The sequence below is a fragment of the Ranitomeya imitator genome, chromosome 3 (assembly GCF_032444005.1).
Source record: "Ranitomeya imitator isolate aRanImi1 chromosome 3, aRanImi1.pri, whole genome shotgun sequence".
Lineage (NCBI taxonomy): Eukaryota > Metazoa > Chordata > Amphibia > Anura > Dendrobatidae > Ranitomeya > Ranitomeya imitator.
Genome location: NC_091284.1, coordinates 761,400,838 through 761,425,372, shown reverse-complemented (window position 1 = coordinate 761,425,372; position 24,535 = coordinate 761,400,838). Strand labels below are relative to the sequence as shown.

General features: G+C 42.5%; 1 protein-coding gene and 1 long non-coding RNA gene across 2 annotated transcripts; one reads left to right on the top strand and one right to left on the bottom strand.

The window, feature by feature from the left end:
- Nucleotides 1-1,455: 1,455 nt before the first annotated feature.
- Nucleotides 1,456-20,331, bottom strand: LOC138671100 (uncharacterized). The gene is made up of 3 exons (XR_011319427.1): nt 20,221-20,331; nt 17,949-17,981; nt 1,456-2,032 (listed from the first exon to the last, which is right to left on the bottom strand). It is a non-coding gene; the product is annotated as an uncharacterized lncRNA (long non-coding RNA).
- On the top strand, nt 6,768-23,226 carry ALOX5AP (arachidonate 5-lipoxygenase activating protein). The gene is made up of 5 exons (XM_069759009.1): nt 6,768-6,935; nt 8,952-9,051; nt 9,828-9,898; nt 17,920-18,001; nt 22,823-23,226. The coding sequence occupies exons 1-5, from the start codon at nt 6,866-6,868 to the stop codon at nt 22,983-22,985; spliced, it is 486 nt and encodes a 161-aa protein (XP_069615110.1). The 5' UTR covers nt 6,768-6,865; the 3' UTR covers nt 22,986-23,226.
- The last annotated feature ends 1,309 nt before the right edge of the window (nt 23,227-24,535 follow it).

Here is a 24,535-nt window from a genome sequence, read left to right as displayed (position 1 = left end):
AAATGGGCGGAAAGGAATGGCGTAAGTAACAAATTGCCGTGGCATGAAGCTGTGGCACTTCATGCCACAGCAATTTGTTACTTACGCCGCCTGATTCCTTTCCGCCGCCATTTTCTTGGTCCTGCTGCCGGAATCGGCGCCTGCGCAGTCTGCGCTTTCCGGCGCCATTTTCTTGAAGACACACTGCAGTGTGTCTTCAAGAAAATGGCGCCGGAAAGCACAGACTGCGCAGGCGCCGATTCCGCCAGCAGGAGGACCAAGAAAATGGCGGCGGAAAGGAATCAGGTGGCGCAAATAACAAATTGCTGTGGCATGAGGCTGTGGCACTTCATGCCACAGCTATTTGTTACTTACCCCACCTGATACGGGGCATATATTATGGAGCAGCGTATGGGGCATATGGATGGGAGCAGCAAATTAAAGAACGGTAGCGCAGGATGGGAGCAGCACATGACAGAACGGGGGCGCAGGATGGGAGCAGCACATGACAGAATAGGGCAGCACATGACAGAACGGGGGCGCAGGATGGCAGCAGCACATGACAGAACGGGGGTGCAAGATGGAAGCAGCACATGACAGAACGGGGCGCAGGATGGGAGCAGCACATGACAGAACGGGGGCGCAGGATGGGAGCAGCACATGACAGAACTGGTGCGCAGGATGGGAGCAGCACATGACAGGATGGAGGTGCAGGATGGGAGCAGCACATGACAGAACGGGGGTGCAGGATGGGAGCAGCACATGACAGAATGGGGGCGCAGGATGGGAACAGCACATGACAGAACGGGGGCGCAGGATGGTAACAGCACATGAGAGAATGGGGGCGCAGGATGGAGCAGCACATGACAGAACGGGGGCGCAGGATGGAGCAGCACATGACAGAACGGGGGTGCAGGATGGCAGCAACACATGACAGAACGGGGGTGCAAGATGGAAGCAGCACATGACAGAACGGGGGCGCAGGATGGGAGCAGCACATGACAGAACGGTGGCGCAGGTTGGGAGCAGCACATGACAGAACCGGGGCGCAGGATGGGAGCAGCACATGACAGGATGGGAGCAGCAAATGACAGAATGGAGGCGCAGGATGGGAGCAGCACATGACCGAACGGGGGCGCAGGATGGGAACAGCACATGACAGAATGTAGGCGCAGGATGGAGCAGCACATGTCAGAATGGGGGTGCAGGATGGCAGCAGCACATGACAGAATGGGGGCGCAGGATGGATCAGCACATACCAGGATGGAGACCATATACCAATATAAATGCTCGCCACCCGGGCGTAGAACGGGTTCAATAGCTAGTATATATATATATATATATATATATATATATATATATAAACGTCACCATGTGAAGTCTTGTTTCTTTGCCCTTTGAGCTGTAGTTTCCCCATAAATAATATGTTCAATGTATTGTACAGATTGTTATGATTACAAGGATACCAAACGTCATTTATTGGTGACATTGATTTAGAAAACTGTGCTACAAAAATGTGATTATTAATTGTTTGTAGTAACTTTATGAGAAAAAAATAATAATCTGACTTTAAAAAAAAAAAAATAATAATCAGCTTTTTCTACTCAAAATGTACAGGTATACAAAGATGTGCCAGTATATGAAGATTTATCTCTATGTACCAGTACACTATTACTGTAAAGAAGAAGAATACCATTTAGATCTTTAAGTAGAGAAAATTATCTTATTCATAGCAGTGCAGCTTGTGGCTCACTGTTTGTGTTCTTGCCTTCCATGCTTCAAGTCCTGCATTAGAGTCTAGGGTAAGATCAACTTATAAAAAAAATCAAATAATTCATAAATATATAGAGGCCTCCATGGAGCATGGTCAGATGCTGGGAAAAGGACCTTCCCACTGTATCCTCGGAGGAGAGAGGTGATGGAACACACAGCAGAGAGAACACTACTATGCTTTGAGACAGTATCTAGTTGAAACCTAATTTTGGCACAGAACAGTTGGTCCCTCTTCCCTCATGGACGCCTGTGCAACTACATCGGCATATGGGATTAAAACCTGCAGATAAAACAAAAGTATCACGATAAGATGACGAGTACACAGTAATAAATTCTATAGACAGTCTACAATACTATCGTCATGTGTAGCATAGCGTGGATTAGGGCAATGCTGCAGGGTCATGCTACAAAACAGAGGAACATCAGGAAGTAAAGAACCCTAGGAAAGGGCACGACTACAACCTAGGAAAGGGCACGACTACAATGAGATGGAGCAAGTTACTAAGGTTAGTCTGGTTACTTCCACTTTGTGAAATTCCTTTTTGTTAGGAGATTATAATGGGGTGTGGTGTTGTAGGGCTCATCCATCTATGCACAACTCAGATTTATCTAGGTTTACTGCTCCCTAGGCCCAGCACAGGAATAATTTTGACGACTCACTTACCATAAAATACCATTCATTGTCATGTCCACTTTTCATTATACGATTTGTAGCTCGACACAGAAGAAATACTCTAGTGACAAGTGTTTGGCTTCTAAGTTGCCTCCTTATAGGATTGTCTTCTGTTGGACCTTGGGGCCCATCATTGCATCAGAGCCTGGATCCACAAGGGGGGGATCTAGTGGGCCATGCCGATCCTGAAACTAATATATTGGGCAATGGATTTTCAAACCAGACATTTTCTTCAATAAATACCCCTATACAGTATGTATAACAAACCCACCAGAGACTTGGATATTGTCATTCGGAAGACAGGTCTATGACTAACATGAGGCATCAGACTTGCGAGAACTGGAAATTGTGGAACAACTAAGGGTTTTTTCCAGGACTATATATATATCTAATATATAAAGCTGAATGTGTGTGTGTATGTATGTATGTATGTATGTATGTATGTCCGGGATTGGCATCTGCACCGTCGCAGCTACAGCCACAAAATTTTGCACAGTCACACGTCTGGACCCCGAGACCGTCATAGGCTATGTTGGGAGGCGAAATTTTAACCCCGCACGTTTCAATTCACCAAACAATTTTGCCCCTATCTACATAATGGGGAAAAAGTGAAAGGAAAAGTGTTGGAGGCAAATTGACAGCTGCCAGATGTGAACAAGGGGGACTTAAAGAGTGAGAGCGATGGCGCCAAAGAGTATATACTGTACAGTTGCTAAGGTGGGGCCCCGACATGGGATACTCACCACACACGCACGGGGATATGAACACACACACAAAATGCGCCACACACTACCACGTGCTTGAACACATATACCACCCTCAGCACACATTTCACCACACATACACCAACCTCGCCACATAAAAGTCGAAACACAAAAGTCGCCGCTCAAAACTCACCACGCGCAAAACTTGCCACATGCAAAACTCACCTCATGGAGAACTCACCACACGCAAAACTTGCACACGCGGAAAAATTGCCACATGCACAAAAGTTGCAACATATGCAAAAGTTGCCTCACACAAAACTTGCACATACTAAAAACGCACTACACATAAAACTCACCACGCGCAAAACTTACCATGCGCAAAACTTGCTGCACACAACTTGCTACACTAACCTGTCACATGCAACTCGACACACAAAAAGTTGCTACACGCATGTCACCACACAAAACTCATCTCACAAAAGCCGCTACATGCTTGTCGCCACATGCAACTCAACACACACAACTTGACACATGAAACTCGCCCTAAAACACACACAAGTCTGGTATCCTTCAAAAATAAAAATCTGATTAATAAGCAGACAAACTACAAGAGCAACAAATGTACCATATAGGAAATACGGCAGCTGTCAGTCACATGACCTGTCTATTATGTGTATGTGTGAGCTAATATATACTGCCAGGGGGGAGGGCTTCCTGTTGGCTGGGGATTTATCAGGCTGCCAATTTAGCTTACAAATACTGAGGTAAAAATACTGACCAAATAACGTGTGAACGCGGTCTAATACAGGAGGAGATGACATACAGATGTATACTATATACAAAGGAGATGACACACAGGTATATACTATATACAGGAGGAGATGACACACAGGTATATACTATATACAGGAGGAGATGACACACTGGTATATACTATATACAGGGGAGATGACATACAGGTACATACTATATACAGGGGGAGATGACACACATATATACTATATACAGGGGAGATGACACACAGGTATATACTATATACAGGAGGAGATGACATACAGGTATATACTATATACAGGAGCAAATGATACACAGGTATATACTATATACAGGAGGAGATGACTTACAGGTATATACTATATACAGGAGGAGATGACACATGTATATACTATATACAGGAGGAGATGACATACAGCTATATACTATATAAGAGGAGATGACACATAGGTATATAGAGGAGGAGATGACATACAGCAGGTATATACTATATATAGGGGAGATGACATACAGGTATATACTATATACAGGAGATAACATACAGGTATATACTATATATAGGAGGAGATGACATACAGGTATATAGTATATACAGAAGAGATGACATACAGGTGTATACTATATACAGGAGGAGATGACACATAGGTATATACTATATACAGGAGGAGATGACATACAGCAGGTATATACTATTTACAGGGGATATGACATACAGGTATATACTATATACAGGAGATGACATACAGGTGTATATTATATATAAGGGAGATGACAAACATGTATACACTGAGGGGAAAATAAGAGGTGTGAGGTGAAAATGAGGGGTGTGAGGTGAAAATGAAAAGGTGTGAGTACAAAATGAGAGGAGTGAGGGAAAATAGTGGAGTGATCGGAAAATGACAGATGTGAGGTCGAAATAACAAGTGTTAGGGGGGGAATGAGAGGAGTGAGGGGGAAAATAAGAGGAGTGAGGGGGAAAATGAGAGGTGTAAGGGAGAAAATGAGAAATGTGAGGGGGAAAATGAGAGGCGTGATGGGAAAATAAGAGACGTGAGGTGCTATAACTAATCACAGATATTTACTATGCCCAGGCAACGCCGGGCTCTTCAGCTAGTATATATATATATATTGGGCCTAAAAACTAACAGGTAGGTAGATGCTACCTACCTGCCTATTGTGCCCTGTGCTGATCTCTGCCTGCTCAGAGCAGTCACAGATCGCTCCTGCTGGCGATTTAGCAGCTTCTGCTCATGTCATGTTGACAGCAGCGGCTTCTCTTCTGCTCTGTTGATGAGGCATGACTGCTGACGTCATCCTGATTGACAACCAGATCCCTACTGCCAAACTGCGGGAAGCCGACTGTCAATAAGCATAAATTCAGCCTGTCGACATAGCAGAGCGGAAGAGGTAGAGTTTCTCCGTTGACGTTGAGCAGCTGAATCTCCAGCAGGAGTGGTTTGGGTAGGACAGGCAGATAGGTGGCAACTACATAGTAACATAGTAACATAGTTAGTAAGGCCGAAAAAAGACATTTGTCCATCCAGTTCAGCCTATATTCCATCATAATAAATCCCCAGATCTACGTCCTTCTACAGAACCTAATAATTGTATGATACAATATTGTTCTGCTCCAGGAAGACATCCAGGCCTCTCTTGAACCCCTCGACTGAGTTCGCCATCACCACCTCCTCAGGCAAGCAATTCCAGATTCTCACTGCCCTAACAGTAAAGAATCCTCTTCTATGTTGGTGGAAAAACCTTCTCTCCTCCAGACGCAAAGAATGCCCCCTTGTGCCCGTCACCTTCCTTGGTATAAACAGATCCTCAGCGAGATATTTGTATTGTCCCCTTATATACTTATACATGGTTATTAGATCGCCCCTCAGTCGTCTTTTTTCTAGACTAAATAATCCTAATTTCGCTAATCTATCTGGGTATTGTAGTTCTCCCATCCCCTTTATTAATTTTGTTGCCCTCCTTTGTACTCTCTCTAGCTCCATTATATCCTTCCTGAGCACCGGTGCCCAAAACTGGACACAGTACTCCATGTGCGGTCTAACTAGGGATTTGTACAGAGGCAGTATAATGCTCTCATCATGTGTATCCAGACCTCTTTTAATGCACCCCATGATCCTGTTTGCCTTGGCAGCTGCTGCCTGGCACTGGCTGCTCCAGGTAAGTTTATCATTAACTAGGATCCCCAAGTCCTTCTCCCTGTCAGATTTACCCAGTGGTTTCCCGTTCAGTGTGTAATGGTGATATTGATTCCCTCTTCCCATGTGTATAACCTTACATTTATCATTGTTACATTTACTACCTGACAGTTAATTTTTAGGCCCGTATTAAAAAAAAAATAGTCCTGGATAAACCCTTTAAATGCAACTGATAGTTCTGGTGCTACTGTTCTAATGAGCTTCAGCGTTTCAATAGCAGGAAGGGACTGTGGAGTTCCCAGGAGAATACGCTAAGCCAGACTGCGGCTACGACCTTCCATGTGGGCAAGGCAGTGTTTGGATTGGCTAGTATCATAGAGGAGAAAAAGCATATGCCCACAGAGAAGTCCTCTGGTATAAACCAAGTTGTTAAAGGGAAAATTTGCATATCTTTCGCTCTTTATTACCATGGGTATAAATTTTGAATGGAGAGACATAGAAGAAAAAAGGAAACCTCTTCCAGAATTAGTGGAGCAGCGACGATCGGAGGATGGGCTCATCCAGCGAAAGATCAATCCTCTAACCCTTTGAAGCCTGTATGGTGAAAACCTAGGAAATGTCAGATGTTCCACCTAATTTTTTTCATCATGAGTGTACAAGTTAGTTCCGTCTGAGCCGAGATCCTTAATGAAAGATAAGTAAATGAACTTCCTCTATTTCTTTTTCCTCTTCTAAACCACTATCCGCGTCGCACAGTAAAGTATTGGCACTGGTCTGTAAGACATCATCTGCATCTTTCTGAAAAAATGAATCAAGAAATCATCGGGAACATTGTCCTCCTGGTAATTGTGACATTGATCAGCGTTATCCAGAACAGTAAGTAGACAGCGGACATGATGTGCGTAACTTCTCATCAGACTGGGAATGTTAAGTATGGTAGAATAGTCTGAGGAAATGTTATTGGGGCTATTAAAAACATGCCAAAACATTATGTAGTGGCGTAAGTCCTAGTCAGAGGGTGCCGGTGGGTTTCTTATAATTTTTAGGGGGTATAATTGAAGTTATCCATGCAGTGCAAGGTGCTAAGTTACTTTCAAAGGGAACCTCCACCATTATTAGAGGGTCCTCCAATGGCCCAGGCTATAAATTGTGCTGGGATTTGCCCCCGTTTGGGAGTCACATGTGGGGTGTGTGATACCCTGGTGTGGTCGGATCCGCTGTAGAAAACCTCTTGCTCTCCTGAGTGAAGTTGATGAGTCCTGTCTGAGAACTGTGCATTGAGGCTATGTGGCTACAGGACATTTATTCCTGCTTGCAAGCGGAGTCCGAGCTGCGGGCAGATAACATTTATGACCCATCGGGAGTAAAGTTTGGGTTGAGTTTAACCAAGACTGAGTTTAACTGCGTTACTGCACCATCCTCATTTGAGGCTGTGATAGTATCATAATAGCTGTCGTCATGTAGAGTTCGAGGCTCTGATTCCAGCGATGTGTCACTTACTGGGCTGTTTGCTGTAAGTTTGATAAAATCACTGTTTTATCAGCAGGAAATTATCACTAGAGGACTAGTAAACATGTAGTCATCCATATTCATGAGCTCTGTATAACCCCACTCGCAGATACTGATTGGCAGCTTTCTGACTATGCACAGTGTACACAGAAAGCTGTGGGCGGGGTTATACAGAGCTCAGCATTCAGGGCACTGCTAGATCTGCAGCAGATAAAACATGGATTTTATCAAACATACAATATTTAGGCCTCTTTCACACTTCCTTCTTTGAGCTCCCGTCGAAATCTGTCGATTTTTGAAAAAACAGGAGCCAGCAAATTTTTCTGCTGGATCCTGTTTTTTCCCATAGACTTGTATTAGTGACGGATTGTGACAGATGGCCATCCGTTTCATCCGTCGTGCACTGGATCCGTCGGAAAATCGCAGTCCGTCGGGCGGGTACAACGCACAGAGGAACGTTTTTTCGGCAAGTCGGAAAATCGCTCAGTGACGGGTCCTGCGCTGCCCGTCGTTGGCTATAATGGAAGCCTATGGACGCAGGATCCGTCGCTGACTGTCAAAAGCAGGAATCCAGCGACAGGTTCCGTCTTTTGAAACTAATAGTGCGTGGAAGAATTTCCAGTCAGGGAAATTCTCTCTCACTCGCTCTCTCTCTCTTTTTACTATTGATGCTGCCTATGCAGCATTAATAGTAACAAGATATAATGTTCAAAATAAAAAAAAAAAAAATCGCAATATTCTTACCTTCCAGCATCCCGCGCAGCGTTACCGATGCTCTCGATGCTCCTGGCAGCTGCCGTTTCCCAGTAATGTATTGCAAAATGACCCGATGACGTTGCGGTCTCGTGAGACCGCACGTCATCAGAGGTCATTGCACGCAAGGCATTACTGGGAACGCCAGCTGCCGGGAGCATCGGTAACGCTGCGTGGGACGCCGGAAGGTAAGAATATTGCAATTTTTTAATTATTTTTAACCTGGGTGGTGTCGTGTATGCGGTTTCGCAGTGGAAAACCGCTGCGAAGACGCATACACAATAGGTGCACATAGCCTCGACGGGTCCGTCAGAAAAACGGACCCAGTGCACCCGTTTTTTACAATCTGCACAGGATCCGTCATTTCAACATTTTGACGGATCCTGTGCAGATTGTAAAAACGGAAGTGTGAAAGAAGCCTAAGTGATACATTGCTGGAATCAAGGTCTCTGCCTCCATATTTTACTGCTCTAAGATGGGGCAGCAAAAATTTGGTTACAGATTCCCTTTAAAACCACAGGAATGTGGATTCGGATGTCTACATGAAATAATTATAAGGGATAACAAATATATATATATATAATTTGTCATGGAACGATATTCATGATGACATTTTTTTCCATATTTTAGTTTTTTTTGCATTCAAAGTGGAGCATGAATCTAAGAGTCAGCACTCCAAGAGCTTCCAGAGAACCGGCTCTGCTGCCTTTGAGAAAGTGTACACAGCAAAGTGAGTCTCTACGGCTTTATATGCATTATTGATTTATCAAATTTGTTTCAAAATTTATTGAAGTAGCGCAGATTTAGTTAGCAGATTATACTCCAGGCATTGCACAGTTATAATTTTTTTGTAATATACTTCATTACCATATGTTCTTCCTTCTCTCCCAAACACCAAGCTGCCATGCTGTTTCAATGACCAATTCTTGCTCCTTAAAAGCTGCTTTTAACTGCTGCTAAGCAAAATCCCTATAATCAAATGGTCTAAGTATGGGGATGGGGAACAGTGAGGCTCAGATGGGGAAAGTAATGTATACAGATTGTGTGAATATGGCCTACTGCACTTGCGGCAGTATAGTGTTTGGAAGAGAAGGAAGCAGCATAGGATAATGAAGTATATTAGAAAAATGTGTAACTTTGCATTGCCTGGAAGATAATTACGAAAAAATGCACTAGCACATTATGATTAGAATTGAGCACATCATGTATTATACACATTATCACAATTTTATCAGGATTCGTCATCTAGTATTTATGGGGGTCAACAGACTCCCGAAGGCAGATGTCGGGGAAAATGAAGGATCCGCCATGTTGAATGATAACATGCCTATTGACTTGCCGCTATTACCGTGTCTCCCCATTAAAAAAGCATGCACACTTGGCCAGCGTGTTATTGGGATAATTGGAATAGCTGTCAGCTGAGCGTTATCTTAACTTAGCCTTACATTATCTTATAGTAGTATACAGTTTATTGACACATTTTGCATGTTTTTCCATCTTTTTCAGCCAAAACTGCATTGATGCATACCCTACATTCCTAGCCGTGTTGTGGTGCGCTGGTGTCCTCTGTAGCCAAGGTAAAATAGACTTGGTGTTTTTTATATTTTTATACATATAGTCCAATTTAGGCAGGTACAACTGACAATATAGAGACGTTGCTACAGTTATTATTATTATTATTTATTTATATAGCACCATTAACCCCTTCACCCCAAAGCCTGTTTTCACCTAAGTGACAGGGCCAATTTTTACAATTCTGACCACTGTCCCTTTATGAGGTCATAACTCTGAAACGCTTCAACGGATCCTGGTGATTCTGACATTGTTTTCTCGCGACATATTGTACTTCATGATAGTGGTAAAACTTCTTCGATATGACTTGCATTTATTTGTGAAAAAAACAAAAATTTGTCGGAAATTATGAAAATTTAGCAATTTTCAAACTCTTAGTTTTTATGCCCTTAAATTAGAGAGTTATATCACATAATATAGTTAATAAACAACATTTCCCACATGTCTGCTTTACATCAGCACAATTTTGGAAACATAATTTTTTTTGTTAGGGAGTTATAAGGGTTAAAAGTTGACCAGCGATTTCTCATTTTTGCAACAAAATTTGCAAAACCATTTTTTTTACGGATCACCTCACACTTGAAATGACTTTGAGGGGTCTATATGACAGAAAATGCCCAAAAGTGACACCATTCTAAAAACTGCACCCCTCAAGGTACTCAAAACCACATTCAAAAAGTTTATTAACCCTTCAGGTGCTTCACAGGAATTTTTTGAATGTTTAAAAAAATTGAACATTTAACTTTTTTTTCACAAAATTTTTACTTCAGGTCCAATGTGTTTCATTTTACCAAGGGTAACAAGAGAAAATGGACCCCAAAAGTTGTTGTACAATTTGTCCTGAGTACGCCGATACCCCATATGTGGGGGTAAACCACTGTTTGGGCACATAGCAGAGCTCGGAAGGGAAGGAGCGCCATTTGACTTTTCAATGAAAGATTTGCTGGAATTGAGATCGGAGCCCATGTCACGATTGGAGAGCCACTGATGTGCCTAAACAGTGGAAACCCCGACAAGTGACACCATTTTGGAAAGTAGACCCTCTAAGGAACTAATCTAGATGTGTGGTGAGCACTTTGAACCTCCAATTGCTTCACAGAAGTTTATTATGTAGAGCCGTAAAAAAAAATTCATATTAATTTTCACAAAAAATGATCTTTTTGCCCCAAATTTTTTATTTTCCCAAGGGTAACAGGATAAATTGGACCCCAAAAGTTGTTGTGCAATTTGTCCTGAGTACGCTGATACTTCATATATGGGGATAAACCACTGTTTGAGCGCATGGCAGAGCTCGGAAGGGAAGGAGTGCCATTTGACTTTTCAATGCAAAATTGGCTGGAATTGAGATCGGACGCCATGTTGCATTTGGAGAGCCCCTGACGTGCCTTAACAGTGGAAACCCCCCCAAGTGACCCCATTTTGTAAAGAAGACCCCCTAAGGAACTTATCTAGATGTGTGGTGAGCACTGTTAACCCCCAATTGTTTCACTAAAGTTTAGAATGTAGCATTGTGAAAATTAAAAAATCATTTTTTCTTTCCACAAAATGATGTTTTAGCCCGCAATTTTTTTTCCCAAGGGTAACAGAAGAAATTGGACCACAAATGTTAATTGTCCAATTTGTCCTGAGTACGCTGATACCCCATATGTGGGGGGGAACCACCGTTTGAGTGCATGGCAGAGCTCGGAAGGGAAGGAGCACCGTTTGAAATGCAGACTTAGATGGAATGGTCTGCAGGTGTCATGTTGCATTTGCAGAGCCCCTGATGTACCTAAACAGTAGAAACCCACCACAAGTGACCCCATATTGGAAACTAGACCCCCCAAGGAACTTATCTAGATGTGTTGTGAGAGCTTTGAACCAACAAGTGTTTCACTACAGTTTATAACGCAGAGCCGTGAAAATAAAAAATATTTTTTTTCCACGAAAATGACATTTTAGCCCCCACGTTTTTATTTTCCTGAGGGTAACAGGACAAATTAGACCCCAAAAGTTGTTGTCCAACTTGTCCTGAGAACGCTGATACCCCATATGTTGGGGGGAACCACTGTTTGGGTGCACGGCAGAGCTTGGAAGGGAAGGAGCGCCATTTGAAATGCAGACTTAGATGGATTGGTCTGCAGGCGTCATGTTGCATTTGCAGAGCCCCTGATGTACCTAAACAGTAGAAACCCCCCCACAAGTGACCCCATATTGGAAACTAGACCCCCCAAGGAACTTATCTAGATGTGTTGTGAGAACTTTGAACCAACAAGTGTTTCACTACAGTTTATAACGCAGAGCCGTGAAAATAAAAAAAAAAATTTTTTCCACAAAAATGATATTTTATCCCCTATGTTTTTATTTTCCCAAGGGTAACAGGACAAATTGGACCCCAAAAGTTGTTGTCCAACTTGTCCTGAGAATGCTGATACCCCATATGTTGGGGGGAACCACTGTTTGGGTGCACAGGAGAACTCGGAAGGGAAGGAGCACTGTTTTACTTTTTCAAAGCAGAATTGGCTGGAATTGAGATCGGACACCATGTCGTGTTTGGAGAGCCTCTGATGTGCCTAAACAGTGGAAACCCAAAATTCTAACTGAAACCCTAACCCCAACCCTAACCCTAGCCCCAACCCCAACCCTAACCCTAGCCCTAACCCTAATGGGAAAACGGAAATAAATACATTTTTTTACATTTTATTATTTTTCCCTAACTAAGGGGGTGATGAAGGGGGGTTTGATTTACTTTTATAGCGTTTTTTTGGCGGATTTTTAGGGTTGGCAGCTGTCACACACTAAAAGACGCTTTTTATTGCAAAAAATAGTTTTTGCATCACCACATTTTGAGAGCTATAATTTATCCATATTTTGGCCCACAGAGTCATGTGAGATCTTGTTTTTTGCGGGATGAGTTGACGTTTTTATTGGTAATATTTTCGGGCAGATGACATTTTTTGATCGCTTTTTATTCCAATTTTTGGGAGGCGGAATGAACAAAAACCAGCAATTCCTGAAATTCTTTTAGGGGGGGCGTTTATACCGTTCCACGTGTGGTAAAATGGATAAAGCAGTTTTATTCTTCAGGTCAGTACGATTACAGCGATACATCATTTATGTAATTTTTTTATGTTTTGGTGCTTTTACACAATAAAAACTATTTTATATAAAAAAATAATTGTTTTTGCACCGCTTTATTCTGAGAGCTATAACTTTTTTATTTTTCTGCTGATGATGCTGTATGGTGGCTTTTTTTTTGCGGGACAAGATGACATTTTCAGCGGTACCATGATTATTTATATCCGTCGTTTTGATCGCGTGTTATTCCACTTTTTGTTCGCCTGTATGATAATAAAGCAATGTTTTTTGCCTTGTTTTTTATCTTTTTTTTTGCGGTATTCACTGAAGGGGTTAACTAGTGGGATAGTTTTATAGAGCGGGTCGTTACGGACGCGGCGATACCAAATATGTGTACTTTTATTGTTTTTTTTAATTTACATAAATAAATGGATTTACTGGGAAATGTTTTTTTTTTTTTTATTTGGGGATTATTTTTTTTTTTTTTTTATACATTCTATTTTTTTTTTTTAACTTTCTACCATTGTCCCAGGGTGGGACATCTCTGTATTAGATCAGATCGTTGATCTGACAGTGTGCATAGCACTCTGTCAGATCAACGATCTGACAGGCAGTTTAGCTGGCTTTCCGGCGCCTGCTCTCAGCAGGCGCCGGCTAGCCAGGTCATTTCATGACCCGGAAGGAGTCCGGCGGCCATCTTGGATCCGGGGACTCCTTCCGGGTCACCGGAGCAACGCGATCTCATTGCGTTGCTCCGGTGGGAGGGGTTAAATGCCAGCGATCGGCGATAGCGCCGATCGTGGGCATTGCTGAGGGGTGTCAGCTGTCATATACAGCTGACACCCGCACCCGATCACCGTGGCGCTCAGCGCGAGACCGCGGTGATCGATGCGCCATACTAGTACTGCTGCTGGCACAAATGCAGTGCCGGCAGCGCAGTACTAGTACGGCGCATGTCACGAAGGGGTTAATTCCATGGTGCTGTACATGAGAAAAGGGGTAACGTACAGAGTTATAGATATCGTTCACAGTAAACAAATTTACGCTGACAGACTGGTACAGAGGGGAGAGGACCCTGTCCTTGCGGACTTACAATCTATATGGGAATCAGTTGAAACCAGAAGTTTACATACACTTTATAAAAAGACACATCTACATGTTTTTCTCAATATCGGACATGAAATCAAAATAAACCTTTCCTGTTTTAGGTCAAATAGGATTAGCATAATTAATATTTGCCAAATGCCAGAATAATGAGAGGGTGAGAATGTTTTAAGGCACTTTTATTTCTTGCTGCAAAGTCAAAGGTTTGCATACATTTCATTAGTATTTGGTACCATTGCCCTTAAACTGAATGACTTGGGACAAACGTTTGGGATCTCCTTCCACAAGCTTCTCATAATAGTTGGTCGGAATTTGGGCCCATTCCTCCTGACAAAACTGCTGTAACTGATCCAGGTTTGTAGGTCGCCTTGCTCACACCAGCCTTTTCAGCTTTACCCAAAAATTTTCAATAGGATTGAGATCAGGACTTTGTGATGGCCACTCCAAAACATAAGCCACTTTGTTACCATTTTGCCAGTATGCTTTGGATCATTATCCATTTGGAAGACCCATTTCCACCCAAGCTTTAACTTCCTGGCTGATGTCTTGAGATGTTGCTTCAATATTGCCACATAATCTTCTTTTCTCATGATGCCATCTATTTTGTGAAGTGCACCAGTCCCTCCTGCAGCAAAATAACCCCACAACATAATGCTGCCACCCCCATGTTTCACAGTTGGGATGGTGTTCTTAGGCTTCCAATCGTCTCCCTTTTCCTCCAAATGTAACGATGGTCATTATGCCCCAAAAGTTCAATTTTAGTTTCATCAGAACACAGGACATGTCTCCAAAAATGAAGGTCTTTGTTCATGTGTGCATTTACAAACATTAATCTTTTTTTTATGTTTCTTTTGGAGTACTGGCTTCTTCCTGGCAGAGTGGCCTTTTAGCTCATGTTGATAAAGTACTCGTTTCACTGTGGATATTGACACAATCTTACCAGCTTCTGCCATCATCTTCACAAGGTCTTTTGCTTTTGTCCTTGGGTTGATATGCACATGTAGGAGCAAAGCACATTCATCTCTGGGACACAGAACCCGTCTCCTTCCTGAGCGGTATGATGGCTGGACATTCCTATCTTGTTTGCACAGATGAACGAGGCACCTTCAGGAATCTTGAAATTGTACCCAAGGATGATCCAGAATTATTATTATTATTATTATTATTTATTATTATAGCGCCATTTATTCCATGGCGCTTTACATGTGAGGAGGGGTATACATAATAAAACAAGTACAATAATCTTGAAAAATACAAGTCACAACTGGTACAGGAGGAGAGAGGACCCTGCCCGCGAGGGCTCACAATCTACAAGGGATGGGTGAGGATACAGTAGGTGAGGGTAGAGCTGGCCGTGCAGCGGTTTGGTCAATCGGTGGTTACTGCAGGTTGTAGGCTTGTCGGAAGAGGTGGGTCTTCAGGTTCTTTTTGAAGGTTTCGATGGTAGGCGAGAGTCTGATATGTTGTGGTAGAGCATTCCAGAGTAGGGGGGATGCACGAGAGAAATCTTGTATGCGATTGTGGGAAGAGGAGATAATAGGGGAGTAGAGAAGGAGATCTTGTGAGGATCGGAGGTTGCGTGCTGGAAAGTACCGGGAGACGAGGTCACAGATGTATGGAGGAGACAGGTTGTGGATGGCTTTATATGTCATGGTTAGGCTTTTGTACTGGAGTCTCTGGGTGATGGGGAGCCAGTGCAGGGATTGACAGAGGGGAGAGGCCGGGGAATAGCGGGGGGACAGGTGGATTAGTCGGGCAGCAGAGTTTAGAATAGATTGGAGGGGTGCAAGAGTGTTAGAGGGGAGGCCACAGAGCAGGAGGTTACAGTAGTCAAGGCGGGAGATGATGAGGGCATGGACTAGGGTTTTTGCAGATTCTTGGTTTAGGAATGTGCGGATCCGTGAAATATTTTTGAGTTGGAGGCGGCAGGAAGTGGAAAGGGTTTGGATATGTGGTTTAAAGGAGAGATCAGTGTCAAGGATTACCCCAAGACAGCGGGCTTGTGGGACTGGGGAGAGTGGGCAGCCGTTTACTGTAATGGATAGGTTCGTTGGGGAGATCGCGTGAGATGGGGGAAAGATGATGAATTCTGTTTTGTCCATGTTAAGTTTTAGAAATCTAGTGGAGAAGAAGGATGAAATAGCAGACAGACATTGAGGGATTCTGGTTAGTAGGGAGGTGATATCTGGTCCAGAGATGTAGATCTGTGTGTCGTCAGCATAGAGATGATACTGAAAGCCGTGAGATTCTATGAGCTGTCCCAGGCCAAAGGTGTAGATGGAGAAGAGCAGGGGTCCTAGAACTGAACCTTGCGGGACTCCGACAGATAGGGGGCGAGGTGAGGAGGTGGTGTGTGAGTGGGAGACGCTGAATGTACGGTCAGTTAGGTATGATGAGATCCAGGATAGGGCCAATTCTGTGATGCCAAGGGATGAGAGGGTCTGCAGCAGCAGGGAATGGTCCACTGTGTCAAAGGCAGAGGACAGGTCCAGGAGGAGGAGGACAGAGTAGTGTCGCTTGCTCTTGGCGGTTAATAGGTCATTGGTGACCTTAGTTAGGGCAGTTTCAGTGGAGTGGTGTGACCGGAAGCCTGATTGAAAGCGGTCGAAGAAGGAGCAGGAAGATAGATGGGAGGACAGTTCAATATGGACATGTTGTTCCAGTAGTTTTGAGGCAAAGGGGAGAAGTGATATAGGGCGATAGCTAGATACAGAGGATGGGTCAAGAGAGGGCTTTTTGAGGATAGGTGTGATTGTGGCATGTTTAAAGCTTGAGGGGAAAATGCCAGTTGTTAGTGATAGGTTAAAGAGATGGGTTAGGGTTGGGATGAAGACTGTGGTGAGGTTTGGGATGAAGTGGGATGGGAGTGGGTCAAGTGCACAGGTGGTGAGATGCGATCTTGAGAGTAGAGTGGAGAGTCCAGAAATCCACAAATTCACAATTCTCTTCCTGATATCTTGGTTGATATCTTTAGACTTTCACATGACACTACACAAAGAAGCAGTGTGTTTCAGGTGTGCATTAAAATACATCCACCGGTGTGTCTCTAATTCAGATGTTGCCAAACTAACTATCAGAAGCTTCCAAACACATGACATCATCATATGGGCAGTCCAGAATTGTTTAAAGGCATAGTAATCTTAGTGTATGTAAACTTTTGACTTTGTAGTAAGTAATAACAATGCCTTAAAACATGCTCTCTCTCTCTCTCTCTCTCTCTCTCTCATTAATCTTCTCTTATTATTCTGGCATTTTGCAAATAATAATAATTATGGTAATCCTAATTGACCCAAAACGGGAAAAGTTTCTTTTGATTTCATGTTAGATATTGAGAAAAACATGCAGCTGTGTCTTTTTATATAGTGTATGTAAACTTCTAGTTTCAACTGTAGATAATAAAACAAGTGGTAGAACAGGAGAGAGGACGATGCCCATGAGGGCTTACAACCTATTCAATGGGGGAAAGTTGAGAATATATTGGAGGGGTGCAAGAGTGTCAGAGGGAAGGTCACAGAGGAGGATGCTGTCGTAGACTAATTGGGATATGATGGCACATATAAGCATTTTGTTTGACTTCCGGTTGAGGAAAGGGCAGGTTCGAGAAACGTTTTGAGTTAGAGGTGACAGGAGATGGTGAGGGCTTCCATGTGTGGTCTGAATGACATGGCAGATCCTATCTATGTAATAACAAGAGTCAGAGGAGTAGCCTGGAAGACAGTAGGAGGCCGGAAGAGCAAAGACAGCGCCAAGGAAGAGGCCAACAGACTCTAGAGCTAATGAAAAAAGTGCAAGCAATACTTCCTGCATGTTCTTGTAAGACCACATTCAAACTGCCTGTTAACATTTTGTTTCTTTGGTATTTTAGCACCTGCAGCCTTTGCTGGCCTCATGTACCTGTTTGTTCGGCAGAAGTACTTTGTCGGTTACCTAGGAGAGAAGACACAGAGGTAATATTTGGTATCATATGCATAATGTATCACAAACCTCAGTGACTTTGTTTTCCCAGTTAAAGAGGACATTTCATGCCATTTTTTTTACATTTAACACCTTTCCGACGTTGGGCGTAATAATATGCCCACGCTGAACTCCCTCTGTTTGGTGCAGGCTCTGAGCCCGCACTTTTCCGGGCACATGTCAGCTGATCTATTCAGCTTGTATCCAAAAAATAGAAATAAGGGTGGTACTCACCGTCCCAGTAAAATGCCCTTTATTCCGAATCACATTAAAAAAGCAGAGGCAGGAGAGTCTTGCATGGAGAAACAAGTGACGACGGCCGTTTCATGCTGCTGTGAGCTTCTACAGGTCCCGTAATGTGATTCTGAATAAAGGACTTTTTACTAGGATGGTGAGTGCCACCCTTATTTCTTTTTCTTGGATACAGACTGTGCCATTGTGTTTTTTCCACATGGGTTGGCATCCAAAGAACCCTGGGATGGCACAATTTGCACTCCCTTGACATCGCATCTGTGCTGATTACCTGTTTTTTTGCTCCAGTTTTCTGATCTATACAGCTGACATGTACCCACAACAGCCGTGGGTGAAATCGCGATCTCCACCTGCGGCTGTTAACTAGTTAAATTCCACTGTCATTTTCTGACAAATTAAACTCCTAAAAAAAAAAAAAAAAAACGACTATGGAATTGCCCTTTTTGTGCAATTTCACCATACTTGGATTTTTTTTCCCCATTTTCGAGTACATAAAAAACAATGGTGTCGTTCAAAAATACAACTTGTCCCACAAAAAACAAGCCCTTACATGGCCATATTGACTTAAAACTAAAAAAGTTATGGCTCTGGGAAAAAGGGGAGCAAAAAAACGAAAACACAAAAACTGAAATACCCCTGGTCATTAAGGGATTAAAATGAAACTGTAATTTCAACAAACTTTGCCTATATCAATAGTATAGGTGATTCCAAGAAACTTTGCAGTGTATCTTATCAGAGAATTCAGCTTCCTTCCCCTCCCTCTGACACTTCTTCCCTTCACCTCCGCCTCCTGAACTTGTCATCAGGGCTGACGTTAGGGGCAGGCAGACCAGGCAGCTGCCTAGGGCCCCTACTCCTCCAGGGGCCCCCAGCCAGTGGCATGCCACTAACAGTGGCACATGTGGCTGTTATGGGGGCCGGTGAGCAAGAGGGGTCCAGTGCCCTCTTCTCCACGTTCAACTTATCGGCATCATAGTTGAAAGTAGTGATGGAGGAGAGAGCATCAGAAGACACTCCCTCTCTCATCACTCCCCTATGCCTCTGACTCAGTGGGTGCCATAGTGGAGCTGATGAGATGCTCTGCAGAAGCCAAAGCAGCGGGGAACGAGCAGGAGAGGTAAGTAGTGTGTGTGTGTGTGTGTGTGTATGCATGCATTATAGTGTGTGGGCTGCATTATAGTGTATGTGTGGGCAAAATTATACTGTCTGTGTGGGGGGCTGTATTATATTGTGTCTGTGTGGGGGGCTGCATTATACTGTGTGTGTGTGGGGGGACTGCATTATATTGTGTTTGTGGGGGGCTGCATTATACTGTGTGTGTGGGCGCTGAATTATGCTGTGTGTGGGGGGACTGCATTATACTGTGTGTGGGGGTCTGAATTATGTTGTGTGTGGGGGGGGGACTGCATTATACTGTGTGTGGCTGCATTATACTGTATGAGGGGGGCTGCATTATACTCTGAGGGGGGCTGCAGTATAATCTATGAGGGGGGATGCAGTATAATCTGAGTGGGACTATATGTACCCATCATTCTGTGTGATGTTGCAATATGTTAGCATTTGGGGCCTCACTTTAAAGTTTTGCCCAGGGCCCCACTGTCTAAAACTGGCCCTGCTTGTCACCCACTGTGAAAGAGCAGTTACCATAAGTCTTTCTTGTTCAGAGAAGCTGGACTGCAGGTGTCATGTGTGGCAGGTCATTATCATCTATGAGAGAGGAAAGAGAGGTGCAGGGAAGGGAACAGACAGATAGAAATATGGTGCAGAGCTCTGTAAAAAGCATTTTATCTCACATCAGGGCTTGATTCAGATGAAGACAGCTCAGCTCTGCTGTATTATGTCTGCCATGATGCTGCAGTTTGTCTCTGTGAGCCAAAAAGTGAATAAAGAGCAGGGATCCCCCTCTCAGTGTTCAGTCTATGGGACAGATCACTGCAGCTCATCTCCTCCCACCACTTACCAGTGGAAAACTGGTGACAATGCAGGATCTAAGTAACATCATGGCCAGAAGTAGTAGTATTCCTCGGGCACACAGACAGGAGGTCATATTCTGAAAAGTTACTTCCGGAACAGTTTTTCTTTTACTTCTGTGACTCATTTCCAGAGTTGTATAGGTTAGCCTTTGGTCACATTAGAAGGAGGTAGTTCAGCCTTTGGTCCCTGCACTCTGCAGCGTGTGCATACCTTTCGCACGATACAGAGATTGCTCTAAAAGGAAACCTCCAGCACTTATATAAAGCACCGTTAATGTATTTGCGCTTAGAATGTGATGTCAAAGTACTGCTGTTCTTTTAAAGGGAGGATCCACCTAAAAATGACTTTGCCGCGTGTCATAGAAATATGGCATTAAAACATGTCTGAGATCAAATTCCCCAGATTTACAGAACTATAGCAATTATACACCATTGATGACTTTAGAAAATGTTCAACTACATCTGAAACAAAGGGGGACTCAATGGTTCCTTGCCTTATCCAAGATTTCCAGTACCAAAAAATTCTAAACAATGCCAAAGGTGTTCTGGTGGTGTAAACTTCAACCCTTTAGTTCTGGAAATGTTGGTGGTCCAGACTAATATACTCTACCAAAGGGATTTTCTGACATATATGTGACATGTATCCAAGGTTGCCAACCATACAGAAATTCCGGGCCAGTCCATAGAAAATAAGGCTTTTTTTGCCCTGTTTGTAAAACAAATTGAAGGCGTCCATGATTTTTTTTTTTAAGCTGATTTTTTTAATATTATAATTTTTTTTATTATTTTTTTTTTAAATATGATTATTATTATCATTTTACAGTTTACAGTGAATGCAGGTTATGTCTTCATATCAGAATTATGGGCTGCATGCATGGATCACTTATAATCAGAATCATTTATTATGGTTTTCCGATGTGTCAGTAAAATTTTTCGTCTGTTCTTGATTGTTTGATACGTTGGCCAGAAAAAAACTAAAAAGGCAAGTTGGCAACCCTACATGTATCTCTGCCATGTTATTAGATATGTATAAGAGCATATGAAAATAATCGAAGAAATGGGTTTCCAGCTTAACCCCTTCAACCCCGGGCTATTTTTATTTATTTTTTTGTTTTTTGCTCCACTTCTTCCCAGAGCCACAACTTTTTTATTTTTCTGTCAATATGCCGTATGAGGCCTTTTTTTGGGGGGGGCACGAGTTGTAATTTTAATAAAATCAGTGATTTTACCATATATTGTACTGGAAAACAGGAAAAAATTCCTCCAAATGCGGTGAAAGTGCAAAAAAAAAGTGCAATTCCGCAATTTTTTTTTTTTTTATTAGCATATTCACTAAATGCTAAAACTGACCTGGCAATATGATTCTCCAGATAATTACGAGTTCGCAGAAACCAAACAAGTGCAGGCTATTTTTTATTTAAATGGTGAAAAAAAAATCCAACGTTTGTAAGGAAAAAAATGGCGCCATTTTCCAAGACCCGTAGATCTTCCATTTTTCATAATCTGGGGCAGGATGAGGGCTTATTTTTTGCAGCATGAGCTGACGTTTTTATTGATAGCATTTTGGGGTAGATATGATGTTTTGAGTGCGCGTTATTGCAATGTTGAGTGGCCAAAAACAAACTCACTCTGGTTTTGATTTATCTTCTTGGTACGCCATTTACCGATTGGATGAATTCTCTTTATATTTTGATAATTCGGGTGTTTCTGAACATAGCGATACCAAATGTGTATTTTTTTTTAATTGTTTAATTTGAATGGTGCAAAAGGGGGTCATTTGAACTTTTTGTGCGTTTTTAATTAATATTTTTCAAAAGGTTTTTTCTTACTTTTTACTTGCTTCAATGGTCTCATGAGGAGACATGAAGCTGCCATCTTCTGATCGCTTGCATTGCATAACTTGTGGTACACATAGCAGGGCTTCAGGGTGTGTCTTTGGAGGCACTTTTTTGTTAGCACAAGTTAAATGCCTTGGTCAGAGTTTGACACCGACATTTAACATGTTAACAGCCATTGGTGGATCGCAATTCCACCCGCGGCTGTTACATGCGCATGACAGCTGATCAAATTAATATTAGGCCTAGTGACTCATGTGAAAATCTAGTCATTTCCCTTTAAAGCATCAACTGCTGGGAAATAAACAGGCGTGACATTAGTAAACAGTACTTATGAGACAACTCCTTTTAAAGAGGACATGTCATGTTTTAATAAATACTTCCATTTTCTCATGAAATAATAAAGCTGAAGCCTGTTTTCTTAAGTTTTTGCATTAATGTATTCCTCTATTAATCCTTCTGGAAATCTACAACAATCAATGCGTTCTGACACTTTAACCACTAATTGCACATCTAGAGAAATGAAAAAAAAAACAGTTGTCAGTTTACTCATACACTGCCAGGAGGAATACTAGAGGAACAACATCATGGAAAGTTTAAAAAAATGATGCTATATGATTGCGTTGTCATGACGAATATAAGTATTTACTAAAACACACATTTCAGAGGAGCTGACAGATCCTTTCAAAAGTCAAATCCTTTTGTTTTTGTGCTTCCCAGCTTTCTGCCATTAATACTTCTCTTGTTCTTGTAGTACTCCTGGATACATTTTTGGAAAGCGCATTATATTTTTTCTGTTCGCCATGACTGTGGCCGGGATCCTGAACCACTACCTTGTGATCATCTTTGGAAGTGATATGGAGAATTATATAAGTGGACTCAGTAAGACCTTCTCCCCATTACTGCTCATCCCATAACTCTGATAATGTTTTTTACATAATTGACGAATCATTGAGACTTGTAAGAAGAAGTCATGGCGGGAGTCTGAAAGATGGGACCCCTGTCACTTGTCTGAATAGTGGGACCACACCACTGTCGAAATGTACATAGTGAACCTTCGCTTTAAATAGTATGCTGACTTTAGCAAACACATTTTCTTTTTTCTTTTTTTTGCTCTATTGTATCTAAAATAAAAAAAATAAAGCAACTTTACAAATAGTCTTGTTTATACCTTTTTTCCATTTATAGCTTATATGCAGACCTATGTGTCGCCATAGCAACAGACTACAAACACAGGCTTTTGTAGTCTGATTCTATAGTGACGATTCCATTCTCCCCTCTTTTACCTTCTGTAGGTTAGAAGAAGAAGAAGAGGAAGTGGCATTCACGTGGATGCAATGCAAAACGTGGTTGTATTAGTTTATTTAGCCTTGAAAGATTTAAAGGCGTCATCCATGACAAAATTATATTTTTTCACTATTTGCCACAAAACTAACAGACAGAGACGGCTCAGAGCCGTTACTGATCGCTCCTGCCGGTGATTCAGCTGCTCCACGTCAACAGTGCAGCTCTTCTCCCGGGCAGCTCTGTCTACGAGGCGTGACTGGGGACGTCATGCTGATTGACACAGTTAGGCAGGGAGGAGCCGGCTGTCAATCAGCATGATGCTTACATGCGTTTTTAGTGCTAATAACACAAATGCATTTTTTTACCTGCAGATTTTTCACATCTAATGCAATTTTAATCCACACATAACACTCGGCGTACCCGCAAGAGAAATCGTCATGTTGCGGATTTCAAACACGCACCTCCGATCAGTTCACGCTACATTAAAAAAAACAACACAATGGGAATGAGATTCCTATAAATCCCCTCCGCTTTGCTGGAACTGTAAGACGCTGCATAAAACCATGCATATACAGGGCATAGGAGAGTCATATGTGGCCATTTTAGCCAGTGGTTCTAGGCACTGGTTTATGTGTCATAATTAAAAAAATTAACTCCTTCCTGTCATGGCTATTTTTTTGCTTTACTCTTTTCCTCCTCTTCTTTCAAGAGCCATATCTTCATTTCCTCTGTCTACTGTCGGCATAGCCATACATAGGCTTGAATTTCGCAAGATGAGTGTTAAAAATAAGGGACTAAATCTGGGGGCAAGAATCCAGCACTCATCAAAAAATAATTTTCAGAACTTTTCTTAGTCCATTAAAAATAGTACACCTTGACTGGCTTACTGTACCTACACACAAATCACTTCACGATTATCGGGCCATGTAAAAAGGCCGTTACCAGGTTTTTGCTACCCCATCTGTAACCCTCATTCCATAAATTTGTCACTTACTGGGCTGCTTACTGTGGTTTTGATAACATCTTAGTTTTCTCTGCTGCAGACTCAGCAGTTCTCTGAATGCTGAGCCCTGTATAACCCCGCCCACACCATTGATTACCAGCTGGAAAGGCAGTAAGCTGCCAATCAGTGCTGGGGGCGTGGTTATACAGAGCTCATGAATAAGGAGGACTACGTGGC

Bases quoted from the DNA above. Each gene is read 5' to 3' on its own strand.
- ALOX5AP (XM_069759009.1), top strand. From the start codon at position 6,866: ATGAATCAAGAAATCATCGGGAACATTGTCCTCCTGGTAATTGTGACA. The intron at 6,936-8,951 runs GTAAGTAGACAG...TCCATATTTTAG, and splicing joins GATCAGCGTTATCCAGAACA to TTTTTTTTGCATTCAAAGTG. The intron at 18,002-22,822 runs GTAATATTTGGT...TTGTTCTTGTAG, and splicing joins CTAGGAGAGAAGACACAGAG to TACTCCTGGATACATTTTTG.